General features: G+C 53.3%; 2 protein-coding genes across 11 annotated transcripts in view; one reads left to right on the top strand and one right to left on the bottom strand.

The window, feature by feature from the left end:
- Window positions 1-13,636, bottom strand: part of MYH10 (myosin heavy chain 10) — a 125,291-nt gene that overhangs the window by 2,413 nt on the left and 109,242 nt on the right. For all 6 annotated transcript variants that reach the window (XM_040453226.1, XM_040453227.1, XM_040453228.1 and 3 more), the window contains 9 exons: window positions 13,218-13,430; window positions 11,371-11,583; window positions 10,106-10,267; window positions 6,013-6,141; window positions 3,364-3,452; window positions 2,531-2,654; window positions 2,239-2,447; window positions 1,240-1,348; window positions 136-308 (listed from right to left, as the gene is read on the bottom strand). In XM_040453226.1, coding sequence (XP_040309160.1) covers window positions 136-308; window positions 1,240-1,348; window positions 2,239-2,447; window positions 2,531-2,654; window positions 3,364-3,452; window positions 6,013-6,141; window positions 10,106-10,267; window positions 11,371-11,583; window positions 13,218-13,430 — 1,421 coding nt within the window. The remainder of the gene's footprint in view (window positions 1-135; window positions 309-1,239; window positions 1,349-2,238; window positions 2,448-2,530; window positions 2,655-3,363; window positions 3,453-6,012; window positions 6,142-10,105; window positions 10,268-11,370; window positions 11,584-13,217; window positions 13,431-13,636) is intronic.
- NDEL1 (nudE neurodevelopment protein 1 like 1) overlaps window positions 1-13,636 on the top strand; it is a 98,073-nt gene that overhangs the window by 63,977 nt on the left and 20,460 nt on the right. The window lies entirely within an intron of this gene.

Here is a 13,636-nt window from a genome sequence, read left to right as displayed (position 1 = left end):
AACGAGTAGCCGCACGTGAACCTAAGGGGGCCTCCGGCCCAGGCGCTAGGCCCACAGACGTGGCTGCTGGCCAAGCTCCCGCCACGGACTCTCCGACACCCAGCGCCTGTCCCGGAAGCCCCTGGGGTCGCTCACCTCAGCCGGTTCTTCAGAGTGCTGACCTCGCGGCTCAGGCCCTCGTTGGCCTCCGTGGCATCGTCCAGTTCCCGCTGGAGTTTACGCCGAGACGCGTTGGCACGCGTGGCTTCCTCTTCTGCTTCCTCCAGCTGCCGTTTCAACTGCTTCATCCTGGCGTTGGCCTTCTCCATCTTGGGGAGGTCACGGGACCAAGTCGGACCGCACCGGGGAGATCAGAGTCAGCACGGCCACATCCTGAGCATTTAGTACAGCTCACCACCCCGAGAGCCACGTGAGCGCACTCATGTACGTCCGTGTACACACACACGCACGCACACGGGGGATGGGCTGAGCCTCTTGGTCAGCCTGCCGCTCTCAGCAGAGCCAGTGTCTACCAAGCAAACCATATACTAAAGGAGACTTAAAACACGTAAGATCCTCCCCCCCCCCCCCCGCCCTTGAGTTTTCCGCAGAAACGACACGGTTTAGGGTCTTCACGGGAGTGCCCCGTGGGATCACGAGGAGGAATCCCTCTTCCTGCACAGTACGAGAGCCGACGATGTGGACGGTCTCCAGCCCTAGCAGGTGGCAGTTTCTACGGTCCGTTCAATGCGGGTGTCTTGGAGGGTATGTTTGGATTCAAGTGCAGAGCCGTCCGGAGAGCGGACGCCGGAACTCTGTGACGCAGACACGCGCCAGTGCCTCGCGGGTCTCCCCCTCCCAGAACTGCCCTGGGTGTCGCTAGGTCCTGAAGGTGGGGGATGGAGGGAGAGCCCGAGTGGAGCCCGCCTTCCCTCCCCGTGTCTGCGGTGACAAGTCTCATCACGGCAGAGGGAGCCAGAGGGAGAGCAGGGCTCCCCAGGCAGCAGACCGAGCGGACGTGGCCGCGGCAACCGGTCCCGTTAGCGCTTCCCCTCGATGCGGAGACAGAGGTGCCTGGGTGCAGGCGAGAAGACCCCGCAGGTCCCGCACACGGCACGTTTCTTTTGTCCGTGTCCACCCTGAGTCCAGCCAGTGCCCAGGAGCTGCTCTGGGCCTTCAGGGGGAGGACGGCACACGTTTGTGACGCTTTCTTATCCTCGCCAGTCGGTCGGTAACGCCGGGCCCGCCTTCTTCCCTTACCTGTTCTTTGTACTGATCTGCGTGGCGACGTTCGTCTTCCACCTGCATGAAGATCTCCTTCAGCTTCTTCTCCGTGCGGCGGACTAGCTTGTTGGCGGCTGCCCGTTCCCTGTTCAAGTGACCAACGCGTTAGTGTTCGCAGCTCTAGAAACGACAGCTGAACGAGGAGAGTGTTTTTAAGGTCCTTTTTGTCCGGGAGAGGACACAAGCTAGACTTTTTCCACGACTTCTGACCAGAATGATGGTGTAATTGCTGTGGCCTGGAAACCTTTGTTTCCCCTCTGCTTAAAGTATGGGTTCCCTCTCGGGTATCCTAACGGCGCCAGGCAGAAAACGTGCATGTGTCGGGGCTTGACACACATTCAGTGATGATCTCAAGGGCAAAGCTACCTGTCCCATAAACTGAATTCAGACACTTTGAGGGCAAAACTTTGGTTACTCTAATTACCTAACTTTTTAGCCTGAAAACCAAACAAACCAAGACCCAATTTATTAACTGACCGTTTCAATTTAAAATTGACGGACTGCCTACCAAGACGCTAGGGGCTAGTGCGGCTCTAACAGTGACTCTTGTTGGAGCCAAGCTAATCAGCAGGCTTCTAGACGGGCCCACACAGGCCCTGATAGGCCACATGGAGAACTGCACTGAGAACAGAGAATATTCTTTTGTTCCTTCACAAATGTGATGCAAAAATGGACAGCCAGGGAGTTAGCTGGAAAGGGCAAGTCATGTTAATTACGGCAGCCGCCAACAAGCCCTTTTATCCGGATGCAGTGGAGTCTGGACAGCGGGAAGCCCGGGGTTCCTCTGGCACCAGGAAGTCACCAGCACGGGCTGACACCACCTTCTGTCTCCCACTCGGGTGACAGGTGTCCCCGTGCCACCAGAGGGCCAGGGGCGTGTGGCGGTCTGGGCCGTGACTCCCGGGCTCGGCCCGGACCCGGCCTGCAGTGGAGACGCAGGGAGGTCTGGGGGTGAGGGCGGCCGCACCCTCTTACTTGGCTTCCTGCTCCAGCTGCTCCTCCAGCTGCCCGATCTTGGCTTCCAGGGCCGAGATGGTGGCCTTGAACTTGGACTTGACGGTGCCCTCCAGTTCCTGCAGCTTGGCCTTGAGCTCCTTGTTCTGCCGCTCCAGCTGCTGGCGCGCGTTGTCACTCTTCTGGGCGGCGCTGCGCTCGGCCGCCAGCTCTGCGTTCAGCGTGTCCACCTGGAGAGGAGAGCCGGGTTTAGTCGCTCGCGCCACGGGGGCAGTGCAGCCCTTCCCGGGCACCGGGCCGCGGCGCGGGCCACCTGCAGCGTGGTCTTGCGGAAGCGGTCGTTGAGCAGCTCCGTGTTGCTCTGCTCCTCTTCCAGCTCCTCCTCCAGCTGCGCGATCCGCGCCTCCAGACGCCGCTTCTCATCCAGCAGCGCAGACCTGGCCGGGCGGGGAGGGGACAGCGCTCAGAGCAGGGGCCGCGGCACGACCCCGGGGAGCTCACCTCCCCGCTGCTGGAGCTTTCTGGGCTTTCCTCTCTCCCCCGCACCCATCCCCGCCACCCCAGCCCGGGCCCCGTCCCTTCTCCCTGCCGCACCTCCCTCTGTCCTCCACGGCCCGGGTCCACCTCCAAAATGATCCTGGCACCCTCTACCCTGGACTGTGCTAGAAGAGGACCGTGATGAATCCTCAGGGCAGTAATTAAACGGAGGAGGAGTCTTAACTGGAAAAAACTAGGACTTCGCGAGAAACGCGTTCAAGGTCTTAAGGCATCTGCTTGCCAAACCTCGCGAGTCTGGGCGTGAAGACCTGCGCGGCCGGGCCGCATGGCCTGCACCAATCGGGCTACAGCTCCCACTGTGCCTCCTTCACTCCTGCGGTGGGAATGGCTGGTGAGGGGGTGGGGCCCGCCTGGGTTGTGCGGCCGACCGGCGCCAAGGCAGTCTGGACGCTCAGCAACTTGTGCCCGTCCGTGCAGGCTCCGAGCGGATGAGCAAGTCAACTACGGACTTCTAGATGCCAGACGACCCGGCCTTCCCGGTGTGACAGGTGTGCCCCCAGGGGGATGGGCTGCAGGCGCCCGAGCGGGGAGGGTGGCACCGTCGCCGGTTTCTAGCCCATTCTTCCCGCCCGCTGCCAGGAGACTCACTTGCCAGAGGCGCTGTTGGCGATCTCGTCGGCCAGCTCGTCCCTCTCCTGCTCGGCGTGGCGGCGGGCTCGCTCAGAGGAGGCGAGTTCCTAAGGGAGGTCGGAGTGGGATTTAATCTCCGGGTAACGGGTTCCTCAAATGTGAAGCCTGCCGGCCGCGGCCACCCTGGCTCCGGCCCCCTTGCTGCTGCCGGGCCTGAGAGATTAAGCTACAGCCTGGCTGAAGACAAGCCGGGTGACGTGCTACTGTCCACGTCCTTCCGCACAACTGTCCCCAGAGGGGACTCCTGGTCCACGGGAGGGCTCTGCTGCCATTTCCAACGGAAGAGGCAGCTCTGTTCCCACCCTCCCTAGAAAGCGGGTGTTTCTTAATCCTAAACTTGGCACAGACCTCCTGCAAGCCTGCAACTATACCGGCTCACGGTCTTGAAGGACCTGTCACATACATAGTGCAGTTTGGAGGTCAGGTCCACGGGACTGACCAGTGAACATCAAGGTCCCAGGAAACACGGTAGTTGTGCAGGGAAGTGAGGACCACGGCTCCCGTGGGGAGTGTGGGCGAGGGTGAGCCTTCCGGCTACTGCAGTAAACAGGGCCTGGCTCCCGAAGGAGGTGGGAGTCAGGCTCTGAGGCGGTGCGGGCGGCTCTCTGTGAACCGCGGGCCGGGCCCGTCCTCTGGAGGAAGAACTGCCCGGTGCGGCTTTTCCACAAATTTCTTCGGAAGAGGGTTCGCCACAGGAGGCAGCCAGGGTGCGTTTCTTAGCCCACGTGGGTCAAGACTAAAATCCTGTTCTCAGGATTTGAGAGCCGCGCCGTTTCCCTTACTGCACAGGTGAGGAAACGGAGGCCTAACGGACGACGCGATGCGCCAAGTGCCAAGACTGGTCGGCGGCAGAAACTCGGGGTTCTGACTCTCCCCATCTGGGCCTCTTGCCACCAGCTGGCGCTTCCTGAAAATGCCGTATTTGGCAAAAGCACAGCTTTAAAGATGCCTGTGGAGCAGGGCCGCATAGAGAGTTCGCCCGTGTGCTTGGCATGTGTGTTCACCTCTTACGTTAGCGCACGGGACGTAGGCGAAAGGCCCGGGTTCCGGCACATGCCGTCCTGACCCGTGGGGTGGAGCGAGCCCAGCTGGGAAGGCAGCAGCCACGATACTCTGGGCCCGACCCCAGGGCCTCAGATCAACAAACACTGAGCATCAGCTCTGCCATCTGGCCTCTGGTGCTCCGTCCTTTGCCCACTGGCCGGGCGTGCCGTGGACACCCACTGGGGGAACCCGTGGGAGAAAGGGGAGGAGCCTGAGGGAAGGAAAAAGAAACAGAAGGGCAGGGCTAGCTGTCCAGGGGGTCTCTTCTCCCTTATCTAAAGTCTGAAATGAACACTTTCTGAAAAGGCCGCGAGTGTGCTTGGGTACGCAGCTCGTGCCCTGGGGGCCTCCGGGAGGCAGGCTCCCAGAGCCCCCTCCCCTGAGCGTGTCCCCGTCAGCTCGACGATGAACCACACAGATCTTGAACATCTGCTTCACAGAGGAGCAGGTGTTCTTTTAAGCAGACGCGGAGCATTTTTAAAGACTGGTCATGTTCCAGACCCTACAGCTGCTCCGGTCTCTGTTCTGTAGCCACAGTGCAAGAAAACGGAAATCAACAGGGACAAAAATCCACACATTCGGAAATTTAAACCACACTTTTAAGTTGTTCGTGGAATAAAGGAAACCATTATTGAAACGAGAAAAGATTGGAATTGGTGACGAGAGCATAGATTTTTTAGGACACAGTGAAGACAGGACTTGGAGGGGAATGTGCAGCGTTCTAGGAGCAGAACCGGACAAGAGAAAAAATGGAAAATTAACGTGGGCGACTCAAGAAAGCAGAAAAAGAAAAACCCAAAGGAAGTAAGGATCGGAGCAAAAATCAAGGAAACAAAACAAAGAGGGATCCAAACTGAAAGCTGCCTCTCCCAGGGACCTTGGGGTCTGCTCAGTGTCGACTCACTTGGTTTCTAGTCCCTTGTCCATCCCCGACACCCTTCTTTCTTGCAAGCTCTGCTCTACGTTCAGGGTCTTTGGTGACAACGAATCCATCATTTCTAGGTGATTGTGTGGGCGTGTTTTCGTATTAACAGATAACAACATTTCAACTCAAGTGGCTCTTCCCTTTCCTAGGTTGGAATACTTGTGCTCACCGTTCACACAGCGATGTGTGGACACACACATTGTGTGTGTGCAGTCCTTTGTACGTCACTCACGTCTCCATAAAACTGTGAAACCTGCATGGTCAGGTGTGTCTACCGCGGACGTGACCCCATAGCACACGTAAGCCCCCATCAGTCCCTCTTCAGGAGAACTTCCAAAACAGATAAATGAAAGAAGTGATCAGAAGATGAGTCACTCGGGGAGTCCATGAAACCTGCAGCTTCCCTTTTAAGTACCACAGGAATAGTGTAAACCAGGGCAGTCTTAGAACACTTAGAGTTCAACCATCCCGATGCTTCCCAACACTAAATCAACACCACTGCCTTTTATAACACATGGAGCACGGCCTGGTAAGTCGCTCGAAAAGTGACTAACCAGTCCCTTGGCTGTTAGCCAGGTAGAGGAATATACAGGGTAAACATTTTTTGAACAAATGGATGAGGAAGTAAGTAAACAGACCTCTTGCAATTGAAGGATTTCGGCTTCTAGACTCTTGAGTTTCTTTTCACTCTCTTTGGATTGAGCAAAAATCTCATCCCGGGATGCACGAGCTTCTTCTAATTCACGTTGGTAATCCTTCATCTGAGCCTAAGATTAAGTAGGAAGAAGGTTTTAGAGGACTTTCTGCTCTCAGATTTTAAACATATTGTTTCCGGATTATAAAAGTCCAAGTACAGTCACTGTAAATATGAAAGCATATGGCGGGGCGCCTGGGGGGGCTCATTCGGCTGTGTCCGACTCTTGATTTCGGCTCAGGTCATGATCCTGGGGGATCCTTGGGGGATCGAGCCCCAAGCTGGGTTCCTCAAGCAGCATGGAGCCTGCTTGAGGTTCTTTTCTTTCTCCCTTTGCCCCTCCCCTGCTGGTGTGTGCACGTGCAAGCTCAAAAAATAAAGTACGTGCCAGTGACAAAGGTATCGCAAGAAAACATTTAGAACAATATCCCTTATGAAAATAGATGGAAAAATCAACAAAATAGTGGCAGACTGAATCCATCAGTTTGTATAATCCCAAAGAATTACACACCATTATATCCCAGATCCAAGTGGGATTTATCTGAGGATTAATTTGACAGCCCAAATCAATTAATACAGCCGTAGGATCATCTCAATAAATGCAGAAGAAGCAGGTGACAAAATCTAACACCCTTTCATTATAAAAACAACTCAGTAAAATGAATAGAAGGAGATGTCCCTCAACTCTGATAAAGGGTATCAGTGAACAACTAACAGCTAACATACTGAATGGTGAAAAGACTGAGTGCCTTTCCCCTATGATTAGCAATGAAGCAGGAAGTCTGACTTTGCCACTTCCTTTTAACCCTATAACGGTTCTAGTCAAAGCAGTTAGGCCACGACAAAAACCAGAAAAGATATCCAGATTGGAAAGGAAGCAAAAAAACCTAGCTTGATTTGCTGATGTGATCTTGTATACTGAACATCTTAAGGAATCCACCAAAAAAACCATTAGAAGAAGCCAGTTCAGCAAGGTTACAAGATCAATATACAAAAATCAACTGTATTTCCATATACTGTAAACATTCCAAAAATCAGGAAAGCAATCACACGTATAAGCCTCAAAAACGAAAAAAAACAGGGTGCCTGGGTAGCTCAGTTGGTTAAGCATCTGACTTTGGCTCAGGTCACAAGATCACGATCTGTGGGTTCAAGTCCCGCATCTGGTGAGCTTGAGCCCTGGGTGAGTCCTGCTTCCCTCCCTCTCTCTCTGCCCCTTGCTCAATTGTGTGTGCGCTCTGTCTCTCAAAAGTACTTAGGTATAAATTTAGCTAAAGTATATGACTCGTACACCAAAACTATAAAATAAGATCATCACTGAAAAAAGAAATGCTAAATAAATGGGAAGATAATCACATTCATACACTGGAACATACGCTGGAAGACAGTATTGTTAGGATGGTAAGTCCTCTCCAGATCAATCTACCCAGTCAACAAATTATCGAAATTCAAGCTGGCCCACATGCCGCTTGCAGGTTTGATCATAAAATCTGTAAGGTTTTAAAATCTGTAATGTTTAAGTTGATCATAAAATCTGTAAAGAATTGTAAGAAACCAGAAAAGCTAAACAGTCTTGAGAAAGCACAGCAAAGCGAGAGATGTTACGCTTCCCAATTTGAAAGCTTACGAAGCCGCAGCAATCAAGACTGTCACGCTGGCATAAGAAAAGATACATAGATCAACGAAAGAGAGCTGAGTCCGGAAATAAACACATAAATCTACGGCCAGATTTTTGATGGGAGTGCCAAGAGCCAAGATAATTCAATGGGGGAAGGAAGAGTCTTCTGGGGCGCCTGGTTGGTTCAGTCAGTTAAGCATCTGACTCTTGACTTTGGCTCAGATCATGATCTCATGGTTTGTGGGTTTGAGCCCACACTCAAGTGTGGAACCTGCTTGGGATTCTCTCCCTCCCTCTCCCTCTTCTCCGCTCATGTGAAAAACAACAAACTTAAAAAAACCAAAAAACCAACAAAAACTAATTCAACAGGTAAAAAAAAAATCTGAAAGTGTAAAACTCTTAGGAGAAAACATAGGAATAAGTCTTTATGATCTAGGCATAGGCAGTAGTTTCATAGATCGGATGACAAAAGCACAAGAAACAAAAAATTTGTATTGTACACAGCACCACTGAGTGACTAGACTAGAGAATGGAATATTTGGAAATCACAGATCTCACAAGAAGCATCTAGAATATCTACAGAAATGTTACAAAACTCAGTTATTAAAGACAACTCAATTAGGAAGATGAGCAGAGGATTAAGAGAGATTTTTCCCAAATAAGATAATGGCCAATAACCAAGTAAAAAGATGTTCATTAGTCATTAGGGAAATGCACATCAAAAATGAAATGCACAATGAAATACCACTTCATACTCACTGGGATGACTATAAAAAACGAATAGCAGATATTGGTGAGGACGTAGTAAAGCTCGAATCCCCACACACAGCTGGTAGGAAATGTAAAATGGGACCATGACTGTGGAGAGGCGGGGCAGGCAGTTAAACGGAATTCCCACATAACCTAACAATTCCACTCCTAGGTATGTATCTACCGAAGAGAACTTGAAAGCACACGTCTACACAAATGTTCACGAATGTTCATGGCAGCAGTATTCAGAGTGTCCGAAAAGTCAACCCAAATATTCATCAACTGTTGGATTAATGACCTGTGGGCAATGCATACAATGGAACGTTATATGGTAACAAAAAGGAATGAAGTCCTAATGGATGCCACGCCACGGATGAACCTTGAAAACACGCTAAGGGAAAGAAGCCAGGCACAGAAGCCACATATTTTAGGATTCCATTTATAGGAAATGTCCAGCATACGCAAATCTCGACACACAGAAAGCAGACGAATGGTCGATTAGCGCCACACAGGGCAGATCGTGTGCAGTGACCGCTGCGGGGTGCAGGGTTTCTTTTCGAGGGATTTAAATGTCCAAAATTGCATAGTGGTAATGTTTGTAGAACCCTGTGAATGTACTAAAATATACTGAAAATAAGCAGGTAAGTTGTATGGTCTGTGAATTAAAACTCCCTACAGCTGTTATGTAAACAAAATCACAGTTATGTATAGTCTCTGTAATATGCTTAATAATCTTTGTAATAAGCTCGTCAGAATAAGAGCTTTGTGCTTGGCTTTTTAAAAAAAATACAAGGAAGCAGTTAAGTTGCTTTTAAACTTATTATCCAGAGTTAGCTTTTCCTTTTAAATGTTTTATGTTTATGTCTGTCCACGAACACCTTTCTGCGTCTGTGGCTGTGAAAGAAGCCGCCTGCGCTCTGTCTTCCTTTATGGACTTAAGCCCCTTCCTTGCATCCATAGCCCCACCATGTAAATGGCTGGCAGTCCACTTACATTTAGGTGGTTTCCCTTTGTTGCTGTCACAAATACCACTTCAGCTGTGATCTTTGTTCATAGGTGTTTCTTCTCAGATTTTGTTAGAACACATTCATCTTAAGTTTATTTTGAGAGCGAGAGAAGGAGTGCATGCGAGCGGGGGAGGGGGAGACAGAATTGCAAGCAGATTCCACTTTATCCACACAGAGCCCGGCATGGGGCACGCGATCCCGCGAACTGCGGAGATCGTGACCTGAGCCATCTGGCGCCCCTAGAAGACATTCTTAAGATGTGGAATCACCACGGCCAGAGAAATGGAAATTTTCTCAAGCTTGTCATAACCGTTGAGCCCCCCAGAAAAGGGCCTATTACGAGAGAGGGTCTGTTATATCCCACAATAGCGGGAGATATTCTGGAAATCGGTCACCGCGACAGTGAAAACTGGCACATCACTCGAGCGGCCGAAGTGCTAAGCCACGACTGGAAAGAGGACGAGAGCCCGCGGCAGTGGGAGGGAGGGGAGCACCACCTTCCTGTTGGGTGGCTCGCGCATAGCTCAGCGTCTCCAGGGGCCGTGTCCCGGACTTGCTGAGGGGCCACGCGCGGCCCGCAGACACTAGATGCACGCGTGCCGCCTCTGTGGCCCGCAACCCGGCCACCGCGTGCTCCGTCAGAGCCCGCTGGCCGCACGCACCTGAAGCTTGCGGAGCTGCTTGACCACCTCGTCCCTGGCTTTGTTCGCGGCCTCCATCTGAGCTTCCAGGTCCTTCAGGTCTATTTCCAGTTTCTTCTTGGACGCGACCGCCAGCGCCCGCTGCTTCCGCTCGTCCTCCAGCTCCGCCTCCAGCTCCCGCACCTAACGGAGGCACCGGGGTTATATCTGGCCAGACCCAGGTGTCCCCACACGGGGATCGGCAGCCTGTCATCGTAGGTGCTCTCTGCTCCGGAGCAGCCGTCGTTAATAACAGAAAAGCCCAGGAGCTGCAGTTTGTTCAAAGAGGCCTTTAAGCCAAAAACCCTGTTTGCACCCCGGGGGGGGGGCCCCCCCCCCCCCGCGATGGCACACAGGAGGCAGAGCCCTTCCCCTCCAATCTCCAGCTCCCGGCCGAGGTGGCACAACACAGTGGAAAGCCAGGAGACATTTTCTTGGGGTGGTTTCATCCGGGGACGTCCAGGCGGCCAGGTGCCGAGGTCTCAGGCCCCAATACCCGAGGGGAGCCAGCTCGGACGTGGGTCCCCGAGCCCAGGCCTGGCCTTCAGATGATGCACCTGGCCCCGTCGGTTCAGAATTACCCACAGAAACTGGGAGCAAAATACGTGCTCTTTGAAGTCACCGAGTAGGAGGTGACTAATTATCTGGCAAGAAGTGACTAGTGTGCTCAATGCCGGTGCAGTGAAAATAACAAAGTAAGACCAATGTATTCCAGATCCAAGACCCGATGCCACAAACTCCAAGGGACTGTCAAAATATCCGCAATTAGATTTTAAACTAAACTTTTAAAATTAGAAGTTTGACATATGTTCGGAAAACTATACAAAATTCTAAATGCCCAGCAACTTTTTAAAACCAAAAAATGTAAGCATCCGGTTTCCCTTTTCCCAACAAGGGATGTGAGGCGAACTTCCCCTTGCAAGGGGCGTCCGGGTTCTTTCCTTCGCCCGCACGTTTTGACAGTCACGGAATTTGCACCCAACCACATGTTCTTGGACATCCCGCCACACGAGGCCTATTGAGTCATCGGTAAATCTCCAGGTTGTCAACAGCAGTGCTGTTGTCTGAGAAACAGGAAACCAAAAATAATTACATTAGATTTCAGAGAATAAGCTAATCGAACGAGGACATAAGTGGATTTAGCTCCAGCTGACGTGGGCCGACACGAACCAGCAGCATATGGACCCACAACCGGACTTGGAGACCAGACAGGCTCGTCCCCGGGGGCCCTGCACCCTTCCGCTTACCTGTTTAACCAGCAGCCGCTTCTTCTCCTCGTTCTGTTCATCTCTGGTCTGCAGGTCCCTCTCAAACTGGGCCTTCATGGCCTGCATGTTGACCTCTAGGCGAAGCTTGGCGTCCTCTGTGGCCTGAAGTTCATCTTCCAGCTCCTCCAGCTGGGTCCTCATCTCCTCCACCTGCTGCTCTAGCGCCCGTTTGGACTTCTCAAGTTCGTGCACCTAAACCACAAGAGGCAGCGGCACAGGGCTGAGTCTTGGCAGAGGCACGGACAAGGACAGTGGTCTGTGTTCTCATCGGTTACAGGCCCCCGCAGGGCACGAAGGCCGCTCTGGTCCCTCCTGGGCCAGCTTCCTGGCCCCGCTCCTGCTACGGCCTTGCCGTCCCCCGTTTTGGAGCACGCTATTCAGACGGCAGCACGGAGCTCCTGATGGATCACTCGTGCTCTATCATCAGTAAGGTCTTCTCTGGTGACCTTGAAGTGGAGACGTCTTTAAAAGCCAAAGAGCGATGAACAGAGCACGGTGTCCGAGGAGCCCGTCTGTGGACTGGCCATCTGCCTGCTGTCTGCGTGTGAAAGGTGCTGTGGGAGATCCCGTCTTGCTGTGAAAACCTCACCTGTGCTGCAGATGTACGTGGGAACTTGTAACTACTTAGGTGTGTCAGGCCTGTGGAGCGGGGGATGCGTGAGAAGCGGCCCAACCTTCGCCACCACACACCCCCACCTAGTTCTCGGTGCCGAGCGCGTCTGCCCCGCGTCCCCGAGACACCTCTCAGGCGGCCATGCCGCCTCTCCCAGGGGCAGCAGGAGACGTGGCAGGGGAGGCCCCGCAGCCCCTGCTGCTGCTTAGGCACCAAAGTGAGGTCTGTGGAATGAACATGTCCATTATTCTAGTGAAAACTAGAAGGAACGAGAAAGCTGGGTGCCTGGCTGGCTTAGTCGGTGGAGCGTGAACCTCTTGATTGTGGAGTTGTGAGTTTGAGCCCCACATTGGGCATAGGAGGTTACTTAATTAAAAAAAAAAAAGAAAAGAAAAAAACAAAGTCATTGTGGAGTTGTCTATGTACGACTATGCCATCATGGCCACTTCTAGTCTAGGCAGCCTCTTGTCCATGGGGCTGACCCTCCGGGCACCGGGCTGTAGGAGACCCAACAGGAAGGGAGGAGAGTCTTCCCTCCTTTATGATGTGGCCAGAGAGCCCCTATGTCGCAGCTTCCTGAGACAGGGCACGTGCAACATTGTCTGGCAGATGATACAGATCAGGAGGTTAAGTGGCTCCTCCTGGGGAGAACAGACTGCTTCCGGCCCCAGCCCGGCCACACAATCCTCCACACCTCATACACCTGAGGGGTGTGGGACAAATAAACATCACCCCGGCTCTTGTAGAGCGTGTATGCAGTAAAGGACAGCATCACAGAAACTTCCAGACTGTCAACGAGCCCCCAAAGCACTTGAAGCCTTCAGGGAAAACCAAGAGTCTCAGCTGGGAAGGCCCGGGCCAGGAAGGACAGGGGCCGCTGTCCTTGGCCCGGGCGGACCTCGTGGTACCTGTGCTTGGGAACTCCCTGTGACTCGGGAACGGTGACATTCCTGCCAGGACGTAGGGCGGGGGGGGGGGGCGGGGCGTGAAGGTGACAGGAATAAACCAAGCGTCACCATCGGTCAGGGCCTCTACGAGAACTTGTGGCTCAGGCACCAAGAACCGAGCACAGACCGCAGGGTCCGACAGCTTGTCCCGGGAGACCTGAGTCCCCATCCGTGCACAGGCCAGGACGCCGCCGCGCTCCTGCGCTGTCGGGAGACGCCTTCCCAGATCCTCCCCCGCGGGGGGGCCGGGTCCCTGGGATACTCACGTTCTTCCCCACGTCGTCCTTGGAGCTCATCAGGTCTTCCAAGTCCGCTCGAAGCTGCTTGTTGTGCCTCTCGTACTCCTCCTTGGCCTCCAGGGCCTCCTCGAGGGCCCGCGCCAGGGACAGGGCTTTGGTTTCCTTCTCCCTGGCCTCTGCCTCCGCGCGGTCTCGCTCCTCTGCATAGCGAGCGGAGACGTTCTTCTCTTCCGCTAACAGCTGCACGGAACGGCGTCGGGACACGTTAGAAACAACGCGAAAGCGACAAACACGCTTCTCATTCACTGTGTGTCTGACTTCCTGCTGAGCCCCTACTGTGGTTCATGGGTGCTATTTCTTTCTGCTTTTCTCCCTTTCCAATTTTCTACAAATACGTATAAACACCAAGATTATTTTAAACCACGACAACAAGAGCGTCTGCCAGG

This window comes from Herpailurus yagouaroundi, unplaced genomic scaffold (assembly GCF_014898765.1).
Source record: "Herpailurus yagouaroundi ecotype Mexico unplaced genomic scaffold, PumYag 208, whole genome shotgun sequence".
Lineage (NCBI taxonomy): Eukaryota > Metazoa > Chordata > Mammalia > Carnivora > Felidae > Herpailurus > Herpailurus yagouaroundi.
The sequence above is the reverse complement of the archived record's forward strand: the minus strand, read 5'-3'. Positions and strand labels throughout refer to the sequence as shown.